At 43.7% G+C, this 12,232-nt stretch overlaps 1 protein-coding gene and 1 long non-coding RNA gene across 5 annotated transcripts; one reads left to right on the forward strand and one right to left on the reverse strand.

Moving 5' to 3' along the window:
• Nucleotides 1-209: 209 nt before the first annotated feature.
• Nucleotides 210-4,473, reverse strand: LOC121699725. Of its 2 annotated transcripts, none has more exons than XR_006027021.1 (3): nucleotides 3,374-4,473; nucleotides 2,508-2,687; nucleotides 210-489 (listed from the first exon to the last, which is right to left on the reverse strand). It is a non-coding gene; the product is annotated as an uncharacterized LOC121699725 (long non-coding RNA). The 2 variants fall into 2 exon arrangements; XR_006027022.1 differs by having other exon boundaries at nucleotides 3,124-4,473.
• Nucleotides 3,411-11,758, forward strand: sp3a (sp3a transcription factor). Of its 3 annotated transcripts, none has more exons than XM_042082052.1 (7): nucleotides 3,411-3,527; nucleotides 4,942-5,039; nucleotides 5,212-5,307; nucleotides 5,807-7,094; nucleotides 7,909-8,098; nucleotides 8,967-9,163; nucleotides 9,547-11,758. In XM_042082052.1, the coding sequence occupies exons 2-7, from the start codon at nucleotides 4,971-4,973 to the stop codon at nucleotides 9,831-9,833; spliced, it is 2,127 nt and encodes a 708-aa protein (XP_041937986.1). In that variant the 5' UTR covers nucleotides 3,411-3,527; nucleotides 4,942-4,970; the 3' UTR covers nucleotides 9,834-11,758. The 3 variants fall into 3 exon arrangements, with proteins under 3 accessions (XP_041937986.1, XP_041937978.1, XP_041937992.1); XM_042082044.1 differs by lacking the exon at nucleotides 3,411-3,527 and adding an exon at nucleotides 4,473-4,612; XM_042082058.1 differs by lacking the exons at nucleotides 3,411-3,527; nucleotides 5,212-5,307 and adding an exon at nucleotides 4,473-4,612.
• Nucleotides 11,759-12,232: the final 474 nt, after the last annotated feature.

Consider the following 12,232-nt stretch of genomic DNA (forward strand, 5'->3'; position numbering starts at 1 on the left):
GTAGAATATTTATTATTTCATGTAATAAGACTGCTTTACACCCCTTTCACACACACACACACAAACAGACTTTCACACACATACACACACAAACACCACCCCACACTCCAACTGAGGTTAGACTGCTTAAGAAAGAGAAAAAATAAATACATTTAGAAGGCACTTGTTTTTCTTTCATTTCTTCTTTATTGTGAAGTATCTATAATAAACCGTGTTTTTGTCTATTAGTTTTGTCTCCATTTTGTGTGTGTCTGCATTCTGTTCTCATCTATTATAATGATAACTATAATATGCAACTTATAATATGCACAATATAATGATTTCAGACATAGTTTTCCTCTCCTGTCTCTTGTGGGCTGGTGTGTGTCTCTGGGATGGTTATGTGGCTGAAATGATACAGCCGTCATTGCGGTGTTGTAAAGAAGATTGTATTCTCCCCAGGAGTAGGCGCCCAGAACTGATGACGGAATATATCTCCAAATTCACCCTCTGCACAGAAAACAAAATGATCCACTCACAGAGGCAGACATTGAATAAAAATGATCTTTCGCTTGTGTTTTTGAGACAAAGTGTATGCAGGCGCCATATAGTTTAATCTTCTGCACTGCAATTGTACTTGAAGGTGTGGGCACATAGATTAGGTTTTATTATAGTCTGTGTCTATGGAAAATGCTGCTGAGACTGAATAAATTCATCAGTGCTTTACTGTAAAGCATCTTACATGTAGAATTCAAAACAAACTGGTAAACATGCAGAGGGATAGGGTTGTACACAGAGTGTGCCCTTTTTGTCCTTGACAACCAGTAATATGCGTGTAGGACTACGGAGGATACAAAATACAGTGTTTTGGCACATTCTAGCAATTTACATCCATCAGTATATTTACTATATGGTGTGAATAGGAATGTTTCCTTGTAGATACATTATCATCATTGTCATTATTTTGCTTGGCAGGATACATAGCAAATGCGTTATGAACGTTGTCAATTACGCTTTGTGTTTGCTTTTATCATTATGTGGTCTAGAGCCAGAGTCCTCTCAACTTGTCTTGGACTATTCAGAATAAGGAAGTGAATACGTTTGAGTTTCTTTCAGATTCTTGTAGTTATGTTTGTGTCACTTGGTTTGTTTATTGGTTGAAAATAATATTGTGGCTTCTCTCGTTAGAAAGTTCACAGGGGGATAAATGCTGTGTTGAGGTTGTCGTCTCAAAAGAGCGTGTGGTAATGGCGAGCCAACCCTGAAAACCATTACTGGGGCCCATTCATCAAGGCTTTACTGACTGCAATGTAAGTCATTTTCTGTGGTTTGGCTATAGTGTGTTGTGTTTTGAATTTGTAACAACATTTCTGAGACAGTATAAAGTTATTCAAAATTATGTTGATGTAGCCAATCTACAGAGACAAATCATAAAAAAATGTTTGGTATTTTATGCAGGCCAAAAGCAAACTAGAGTTTAGTAGAAACAAATGGGCTCTCAAGATACCACGGCCAAAGAGATTGGATTTTCCCCTTTCCTCTGAAAATAGGGCTCACTGCAGATGAACAACACATTATCATGTAACTTCCTCTTTATCTGAAATCAAGTTGTTTTCATTACATTTTCCCTCTATTGTCACAAATTTGCAAAATGAAGTAGAAGGATTATGAGATATCAAAGGGGCGATTAGTTGCTGGTTAGGCCCTTTCTGTCTCATGGTACCAATGTTCTGTCAGCATCATCAATCAAGTGGTGCCACTCCGCCCAGAGGCAAACCACAGTGGCACCACACCAAGACTGGCAATGAGAATAAAGGCAACTCAAAGTACTGAGCTCATGAAAGACCAAAGCCTGCTATTATAAATCATACTAGTTCAAGACTAACCCCAAAGCACTTGGAAAAATACAAATAATGCCTTACAATAAGTGTTTAGAATAGATGAAAATAAACACATAAATAAAGATGACATTTTCAGCACAACGCACAATTAAGGCATCTCGTGATTGTTTCCAACATGATAACAGGAACTGATTGGGGAAGTGTGGCCATGGTAATATGAACACACATATTTTGGAACCTATCTCAACTCCAAAAGAAAACACTGTATAAATGCAATGTGATTGTGTTCTATACTCTATATTAATGTAGGCTATTTACATTGTATGCATAAACATAAAATATTGCAATGGATTTTAGCAACTCAAAACTGATCCTGAATTTGACGTTTCAAGGTTTCCACGAAACTTGCCTCCCACATCTTTTAAATCTTCTACGTACCACTATCCATGCCTGTTTTCTACAAAAAAATATGTGTATACGGAAGGAGGTATGGAACATGTAGATAACACTTAAGCATCCATGCTCAACACCAGACAAAAAAAATCTATAATTTAAGAACTTAGAAGACAGCAGTACTGTATGCAATCTCCAAAGTTTCTCACCAAGTGTCTTCACCATTTTCAGGTGGAGAACCTATTATTGTCTGGAGAGGTCTTAGGCTAGTGCATTTTAGTCCTGTGTCCTTACCAGCCGTTTCCTTGGTTGTCATTGAGACACATTTGATATTCTACCCACATGTCTCCCTGCTGCAGCATTTTTGAAGCTTCCCCCCGTGCTTCCATTTATATTGTTCCACCAGGTGTCTCCAACAGGGCTGTCTCACCACATGCAGTCACCTTTTCCTCAGATCAGACCACACCAGCAGAACTGTCAATATGTTAATATGACACTGTCAAGACCTATTCATACAGTCAAATGGTCAGCAGGCTCTGCTATTTTCACCCTTACAGACAGAGAGACAGAATGCATGCAGACTGCTTTGCAAAGCCTAGCAGTAGGCAATAACTGATTGTCACTTTGTCAAAGGACCAAAATAAATATGATCAATCATCCTATGGCCTGTTGTTTCTCTTTACCGCTACTACTGCTAGATGTTTCATAAGCATCTATTATGGTCAAAACTGTCATTTCCATTTCTCTCAGATACATGAAGGAATTCATCATGTCTTAGCAGCTATTTACCTGAACCTTCATTTGTTTGTGTAGTAAATACATACTGTATAAGGCTACCATACTTCTTTAGTATAATTTATGCATTTACAATAATGTAATTTGTATAATGACCACACATATGGACATATACCTGTGGTTTCATATCCATGGCAAAACGTCTATCAAAGACAAAAAGGTCAGAAATTATGTTTGATGGTCTCAAGGCGTTTCAATCGATACAAGATTTTAGACAATAATGGAAGACATTTGACTTCCCCATTAAAGCTTGACTCTTTGTGAGGTTAGCCAACTGGAGAGAAGTAATTTCTTATGCTGTAGTGAGAGCATTGAGTGCAGCTGCACACGATTTCTAAAGACTGTCCCTGCAGGTCTGTGTTTACCTGACACTTGGATTGACAGCAGAGTGATTGGAAATATCCACTTTCCACTGACACGAGCCCTCGAGTACCAGGAAAGTGCTTTTGTAGTCTGGCTGTAATGGCCTAAGTTTGAATTGAAGGCTGGAAGAAAATGCACCACTTCGGTCTCACTCAGGTAGGACTTGACAGCTTTCAGGATACTTTGTAGAATCAGGGAGACTCAGCACTTAACATTTTGTGGTCAAAAATTTCAGCTCAATCATGGCTGTCCGGGTGTAGACTTACTGTATCTGCCTATACCTCACTAGGAATTTGTTAAAGACAACAACCTAGAGGCAACATTTTGGGGTGATGTCAATATTATGCTTTATTTAATACACATTTTCTAACGCAGTTACTTCGTGCAAAACAGTAACGTTAGGTCCAATAATGACGTTAGCCCTTCTTACTGAAATAAAGTGCAAAACTTGAAGAAAAAAGGGTTGCGAACTTGCTTTATCTAAAACTACCAGCATGCCTCTTTTTTTCTGAGACGCTGGGGTCTTACAAACGTCTGAGAAATGACATTGAAATGAAGTTGATATGTTTACCTAGCCTAGGGGACAAACACAACAGCCCATCACAGAGCGCCAACACACAAAGTTTCCAACACGCCACATAGGCTATCCTTTCTACACAATCGGCTGCTCGACGAGCCATTTACCGTCAGGCTAAATGGCTAATGTTACCAACCTCACGTTTCGAGTCTGTTACTTCTGTCTGTGCATTGTTTTAATTGAAAATGTATGCAATCGATCAGGCGAAAATCTACTCTAGCTGGCAGATACCCCGGAATTCGACAACAACACTGGCCATTTCCTAGGACATTAAAAGGTCTTTGCCATGCAGTTTGTTACCTCGCTAACTAAGATAGCTAGCATATATTGAACGGCTGAATGCGATTCCCTTCCTGCAAGAATGCAAACAGGAAACAGTAGACTGATAAAGTGATTGTCGCGTGACTGGACTAATGACATTTCACGAGCGTACGCGCAACAGCCAATTGATTTTAAGAAGAACGGCGGGACTTCCTGTGAGTGACGAAAATTTTACAGTCAAGCTTAGAAGCCCCACCTTTTGTGTTTCCCGCACCGTCAATCAAAATAGAAAAAAATTGACTCGAATCACCGATCGCAGCCCGCCTCCGATTAATATAATCATGTGTGGCGTGTGATTAAACCGAGCTTTTTATTCCAATTAATGTAATCCACGCAATGACTGGTATGTAAAATACAAATACAGATACGACTTTCCGTATAGGGTTTCTGCAGCCCCTGGCTAAGCTAATGTTAGCCAAGTATTGAGCTAGCTTGGTTTGCAGTTGTTTGGCTGGCTAATCTTACTAGAGCAAAGCTGTTTGCTAACATAGCTTGGATTCTCTTTAGCTTATCAGTCTTCTCGTTTCTCATGTCTCACTGATGTCGAAGTATTGTAAATGTTCTCAAGTTGTTGCGCGTGTTTGTAATGTTTTAGTGATTGTAAAGATAAGTAAAGTGCGTAGTTAAGTGGTTTGTTTTGCTTCGTTTCCTTCTTACTGTGGCTTTCTGTAGCCCCTGAACAGCCAGTGAAACAAGAGGAAATGGCTGCCTTAGACGTGGACAGCAGTCAAGGCGACTTTCTGCAGCAAGATGGTAGCAGAGGAGATCAGGTATTTTTATCATTCCTTTCTCGCATGCTCTTCTGCCAGGGTTGTTGTTAGTGCATGGTGCTTTGTGAAGTTCACACGTTTTAAAATTTGTTGTAAAAAGTCGTACTTCCTGTGTGGCTCCGGACTAACGGCCACCCACTTTCTTCTTTTAAAACCCGCCCATTGTGGGTAGGACGCTCCGCCGTCACCGCTTGCTCTGCTGGCAGCTACCTGCAGCAAGATTGGGTCGCCATCGTCAGAGGGAGATAACGGTGCTGCCGCTGTAGTGGTAAGTCACCCCCTCTGATGTTGGGATGATGACTTAACCGATTCGGTTCATCCGTGCGATATCGCTAGAACAAAAGATCGTCATATTGGCACTAATTGACTACTTGTGCTAAGAGTCCAGACAATGGAGATGCATCATGTTATTGATAGAGCTCTCTGCATTTTGTCTGTGAAAGTGGGTCCCAAAAACAGGGGGGGGGGGAGGAGAATAACAGTCGGGCATATTCAGTTTTTTGTTTTGTTTTTGTAATTGTCAGATTCACTAATTGTAATTTTCAGATCCACTAATCACTAATTCAACTCGTGTGAACGATCAGACACCGTCAGGCATGCCCTTGCAACTTAATAGGAACAGTCATTCATCTGTTTTAAAGACAGACTAGTGCCCCTTTCTTTTCCTTTCCATTTTTTCCCACATGATTAAACAGACAAACAGTTCATACTCAAAGAAAGATGGTAAGTTTGATGAATGTGTGGTTTCCACAAACTTCCCCCCTTAGACGACAACAGACCTCACCTCCATCCAGTTAACAGGGACGACGGAGCGATGGGAGGCCTTAACCCCCACAAGTGTAAAAGAGGAGCCGGGCATCGTGCACATCAACACCAACACGGGACTCGTGACTTCTAATGGACAGTACGTGCTCCCACTTCAGAGCCTCCAGAGCCAGCCCATATTTGTGACGTCGGGCGGAGACGGCTCGGCCAACGCAGTGCCTAACATCCAGTACCAGGTGATCCCGCAGATCCAGACCGATGGGCAGCTGGGCTTCTCCACCTCCACGGTGGACACGTCCGCCCTGGGCCAGGACGGCGTGGGGCAGATCCAGATCCTGCCCGACGGCAGCCAGGCCATAAGTGTGTCGTCCTCCAGCGACCTCCTTACCAACCACCAGAACCTCATATCACAGACTGGCCATGTCCAGCAGATCCAGGGAGTGTCCCTGGGTAGCTCTGCCTTCAGCAGCCAAGGTCAGGTTGTCACTAATGTGCCTATGGGCTTGCCCGGGAACATCACCTTCGTCCCCATCAACAGCCTGGACCTGGACTCGTTAGGGCTGTCGGGGGCACAGACAATAGCCACGGGGGTCACTGCCGACGGACAGCTCATTATGGCAGGCCAGCCGACAGACGGCTCGGAGAAGGTGGGCGAGACCATCACACTGGCGGCCGGCGGTGACCCCAACGCCACCCAAGACATGTTTGTGCCTACGAGCTCCGCCTCGGCCACCACCACCCCGTCCTCCGCCGCCTCCCACCTGCCCGAGACGATAGACGGCACCGGGGTGCTGACGCAGGCCACTGCCGTCTCTGCTGGCTCAGAGCAGGTGGACGCCTCGGGCCTGGGCGACGGCTACCTGCAGCAGCAGAACCAGGTGCAGGGCATCCAGGTGTCCTCGGCCCAGCCCATCATCCAGCTGCAGCAGGTGCCACTGCAGAGCGCCGACGGCCAGGTGCAAGGCGCGCAGAACGTGCAGCTCATCAACCCGGGCACCTTCCTCATCCAGGCCCAGACGGTGACGCCCAGCGGTCAGATCCAGTGGCAGACCTTCCAGGTGCAGGGCGTGCAGAACCTGCAGAACCTGCAGCTGCAGACGGCACCCGCCACGCAGCAGATCACGCTGGCGCCCGTGCAGACGCTCTCGCTGGGCCAGGGCGCCACGCTGGGGTCCAGTCCCGTCAGCATCGCCTCGGGGCAGATCCCCAACCTGCAGACGGTCACCGTCAACTCCGTGGCCCAGGCGGGCATCCAGTTCCAGCAGGCGGACGAGACAGACAGCCCTGGAGGTAAATCTAATACTTTCTCTGCTCACAACTGGAAATGGGAAGAGGAAGTGATTTTACTCTCAGATACATATTTCAGTATACAGTCTTTTGTTAGAATGTCCTATAGAATGTATCATTTTATAGTTGATAGAATGCTGTATACTACCAGAACCATAGAAGTGTTTGAAGGAATGACACTCCGTGATTACCCTGTAAAACAGACATGCAAATATATCTGGTTTTATGGTGGATGATTTGGTTGCTCCTGGTTTTTATGGTCTGGGTCTCACAGTGGTATTTGTATGTTAAGGATGACTGATTTTACTAGACCCTTTGTCCATAACAGATAAGACAGAGATACACAAGCTCATAAAACAGGTCGAGGTTCACTGGCAGGACTTGCTTGACTTGATTTGATGTTTATACACAAGGAATATTAGCTGTCAGTCTCATCGCACTACCAAAGAGATGTACTGCAGCATTGGAATGTTTCATGTAATTAGATGTCTAAATGTCCCCCCTGCTTTCATATAAGTCATATGTGTCCAAGTCATATGGCGTAGTTAAAGTAGATCCAGCATAGTGTATTATGTTTTTTACAGTTTGATGCACTTTTGATGGCTACATTGTAGCCAATTGGAGATTGAACCAAAAGGATATGATTACTGTGTTTGGCAGTCATGCCAAGCAGAAGCAGAACCCTGCCTATGTGTCACAAACCCTTCCTTGATATCAGCGGCACTGCTGCCAGTATATGCTCACTGACGTGCATGTACATCCCTCTCCTCTCCTCCACTCCTCTCTCCTCTCCTCTCCTCACCTCTCCTCTCTCCAGACATCCACATCAAAGAGGAGCCGGAATCGGAGGAGTGGCAGCTGAGCAGCGACTCGACGCTCAATACCAGTGACCTGTCGCACCTGCGCGTGCGGCTGGTGGACGAGGACGGAGAGCAGCTGGGCCAGGAGGGCAAGAGGCTGCGCAGGGTGGCCTGCACCTGCCCTAACTGCAAGGAGGCGGGAGGGAGGTGAGCACTTCCTGGACAGCTCAGCAAAGGACAGGAGCATTTGAAGGAAGATTAGCTTATGCAGAGTACTTTATTCTGAATATGTACTGGGAAATGTAAGGTGTCCTAGTATGTGTGCTTTATTATATGGCATATCTTATTATTGAATTACTTTTATGATGTTTCAAATTTGCATTCCAAGAATAGCTTTGTAGAAATTAAAAAAAATAACATATACCTCATCTAGTCATGTAGTTAGGTTGCTTATCTAAAGCTGTACATTCCAAAGATCTAGATAACGTAGATGTAGATTCCAGACATTCCACTAGAAGATTATCTAGATCTTTGGAATGTACAGCTTTAGATAAGCAACCTAACTACATGACTAGATGAGGTATATGTTATTTTTTTAATTTCTACAAAGCTATTCTTGTAATGCAAATTTGAAACATCATAAAAGTAATTCAAAAGTAATTCCAGGGGATCAATAAATATCTATCTATCTAAATATCTATCTATCTATCTATCTATCTATCTATCTATGTACCTCACAACAGTAGGAACAGTAGTTCATAGAATTATTGAGCAGGTCACATACTATTTGTTACTATCATTTTCTAACAATAAATCTGTTTTTTTTTTCTGGACAAAATTGTTTAATATATTTTTACATCTGTGTGCATATAGCTGTATTGCAACTGGAGAGAATATATCCATAACTCCAACATTGGTGGTACCAGCCAAATAAACAAAAGTAGTGGTTATTGAAGTGAAGAATGTATTATTCAGCCTCTAATGTTTGTAGAGAAGTAGAGGTTATTGAAGTGAAGAATGTGTTATTCAGCCTCTAATGTTTGTGTCTGTTTGTGTCTGCCTGTGTTTGCACCAGGGGCTCCAACATGGGCAAGAAGAAGCAGCACATCTGCCACATTCCGGGCTGTGGGAAGGTGTACGGCAAGACGTCTCACCTGCGCGCCCACCTGCGCTGGCACTCTGGGGAGCGCCCCTTTGTCTGTTCCTGGTCCTTCTGCGGCAAGAGGTTCACGCGCAGCGACGAGCTGCAGAGACACCGGAGGACACACACAGGTACGCGCGCACACACACACTCACACACACGCACGCACGCACGCACGCACGCAGAGTCTGGGGCTGTCTCGCTGCGACGGGCCGAGCGACAGCTCTCCATCTGTCCCTGCGTGGCTCCTCGTTAGGGGGCCTGTTTAAGATCCTCAGTAATGCCGTTTACAGCAGTCACAAGCCTCTCCTGATTTTGAATTACTCAGTGTGCGCGTACTTTGACAAGTGCTGGCATTTAGAGTTTTTCCCGGAAACCTAATTTTCTGCTCCAGGAGGTGTGTGTGTGTGTGTGTGTGTGTGTGTGTGTGTTTTTCTCCTTTCTGTCTGGAGCACTTTTATGCAGAATAATCGTCTAATGTGTCTGATAATCCTGCCTCTTACTCTGCCCGCAGGAGAGAAGAAGTTTGTCTGTCCGGAGTGTTCCAAGCGCTTCATGCGCAGCGACCACCTGGCCAAGCACATCAAGACGCACCAGAACAAGAAGGGCACGAACTCTGGCGGTGGGGGCGGCGCGGTGGTGGCCAGCGCCGACTCCACCGCCTCGTCGGACAGCCTGATCACGGCCAGCGGCACCACGCTCATCCTCACCAACATCCCGCAGGGCCAGCAGGACGTGCTCTCCACCACCGAGATCCCCCTGCAGCTCGTCACCGTCTCGGCCAGCGAGGTCATGGAGTGACCTCCAGCTCCACCCTCCTCTCCTCCACTCTATAATTCCTTCTGAGCTCCCCCTTCGCACCCCCCCCACACACACACACACACACACACACACACCCCCCTCTTCAACCTCACGGCCTCAACCGCATCGGATGGACTTCTCCTCACTCGTCTCTTTACTTGTTTTATTTTTTTCCTTTCTTTTGTACACATGCATACAGTATATATATGTACGTAACTATATATATATATATATATATATATATATATATTTTAACAAGAGGAAAAGAAATGAATGATCAGTTTCAGCTTATGTAAACACACACTGAAATGCCTTATTTTGGATCATAATCTAAACTGTTTGTTTTTTTGCATGTGCTCTTCGAGCTTTTCCATACACGTTAGTTTGAGTGGGGACGAGATAAAAAAAAAAAAAAGGATGTTGACAGAAGTCATAGGAAACTCTTGAGTGTTGTGAGTCTGGTGTGCTTGTAAAGGTTTTGGTGGTTGTGTGTGCTCGTTGTTGGCCAACGTTGAAGGTGTGTGTGTCAGCACACAAAGCGTTCGTTTTAGCAAGTGTTTAGGCTTCTGATCGGCCACAGCCAAGCAGCTGCTGCAGCACCCGAGAGTCTCTCAGTGTTGCATCGTGTACATTTAATTACACATGATTTCCTCAATAGCATTTACGAATTCTTGTTCTTGTTTATTTTCAAATGACATCTGTTTGAATGCGCGCATACCTATCTGGAAGGTTCGCACAGTCGTCTCGGTGAATATTGCAGGGGTCAAAAATGGAACAATCATGTAATTAAAAAGGTTTTTTGTATATTTTTTTTTTCTCTCAAAGGTCTACAGTTGATCTGCTGTTATATGCATTACTTGCAAAATCAAGTCTTTGAAGCGAAAAGCTATTTATATTAGGCTTTACATAGTGAACTGTTCTTTGTGCTATCTGAATCTCATTTTAAAATTACCTTTTAAATATGTATGATATTCAAATTGTGTAACTTTTGTAGGAGAAGAAAAAGAACTGAAAAGCATATGATTTTTTTTTCTTCAAAATTGAAGTCCTAGAGTTCTTTTTACTGAAAAAAAAAATGTATGCTTGAGGGTTGAAAAATTGCCAAATTTGACTTAATTCTCAGCGAGACTTGGTCATGCAGTACTGTCAGAGGGCACAAAGGAGCGCGCGCTCCCCTGCCGTGCCTGATACTTTAGCAGGGAGTTGCACACACACACGTGTCATTTGGTGTCGGACCAAAAGAGGAGCTGAATTATGCAGCCGCCATATTACCTGTGCTGTGTCAAGCTGTACCTGTCAGGGTTTTTGAATGACACCCCACCCTCCCCCCCGCCCCCTAATGCCCCTTTCTCCCAGTGCCCCTCCTACTGCCCTTGCCCTCCATACTGTAGCCAGGTTAAGGGATGCTGCACCTTTAACGTCTTTGTCATCCAGAGTGCAAGGCAAAAGTACCCTTTTGTTAATGTTTGCATCAGTTGCAGTTTGATATGATCTTTTTGTAAAAAAGGAAAAAGAAGAAAAAATGGAAAAACAAACTTTTATATATACTGCCTAGAATACTGTTATAAACTTGCTCTGTCATTGTATGTATATGTCCAAGTATATTTAGTTTTTTTTTTTGTTTTGTTAATCTATTCTTTTTTTTTTTCCAGCCTGATTTTCTCCAGTAGTCTCTGATTTGTGTCCTCCCTCTCTGTCGCTCTGCTCCTGACGTTGGAGACGCTGCCATGCTTAATTGAAGGGTTGTAGTGAGTTGTGTGTGGCAAAGCTGGCGTGCTGTTGCGTTGCGTTGCGTTTTCTCTCTCTTTTTTTGCTGGATGTGCAGCAGCTCACTACAGACCACATGAGGTTTCACACGCGCCTCAGTGGAACTGAAGAATACTACACATTCAGTGGTAATAAATAAAACACTATTTTTGACTTTTGATTTGATTATCTTTTTGTTATAATTGCCATCGTTTAGAGATTTCACGTTTTGAGGAAGGCATTGTTAACTTGTTTCTGTCTTGTGATGTCCACATGTCATATTCATTATAAATAGCATTTTAACCTTTGGGTGTACTTTGGGATTATGATATTCTTATTATATTTTTTTTGTTTCCAACAAAAGCCTAAAATTGTTGTACAATGCCCGCTTTTGAGGGCAGCGTTTTATTTCACACTAAAATGACTAAACTGAACCCTGTGGTGAGGTGTCTTGTTTTCTGGTAGAGAGGAGGTGAAGAACTCAAAAGGCTGCCGGTGCCTTCACAAGAGATGTGTGAAAGACAGCAAGTATGTATGTCCTTGTAGAGAGCAGCCTAATGCCTTTGTATCAAGGACACACTTTGATTCCTATTTGAATCTTTTGTGATGCCTTGCTAGATCTGCATCTGTTGCTAAATCTGCTGTTTGTCTAT

Source organism: Alosa sapidissima, chromosome 2 (genome assembly GCF_018492685.1).
Source record: "Alosa sapidissima isolate fAloSap1 chromosome 2, fAloSap1.pri, whole genome shotgun sequence".
NCBI classification, from domain to species: Eukaryota; Metazoa; Chordata; class Actinopteri; order Clupeiformes; family Clupeidae; genus Alosa; species Alosa sapidissima.

Coding starts and splice junctions, on each gene's coding strand:
- sp3a (XM_042082044.1), top strand. Junction 5,308..5,806: donor ACGGTGCTGCCGCTGTAGTG/GTAAGTCACCCC, acceptor TTCCCCCCTTAG/ACGACAACAGACCTCACCTC. Junction 7,095..7,908: donor CGAGACAGACAGCCCTGGAG/GTAAATCTAATA, acceptor TCCTCTCTCCAG/ACATCCACATCAAAGAGGAG.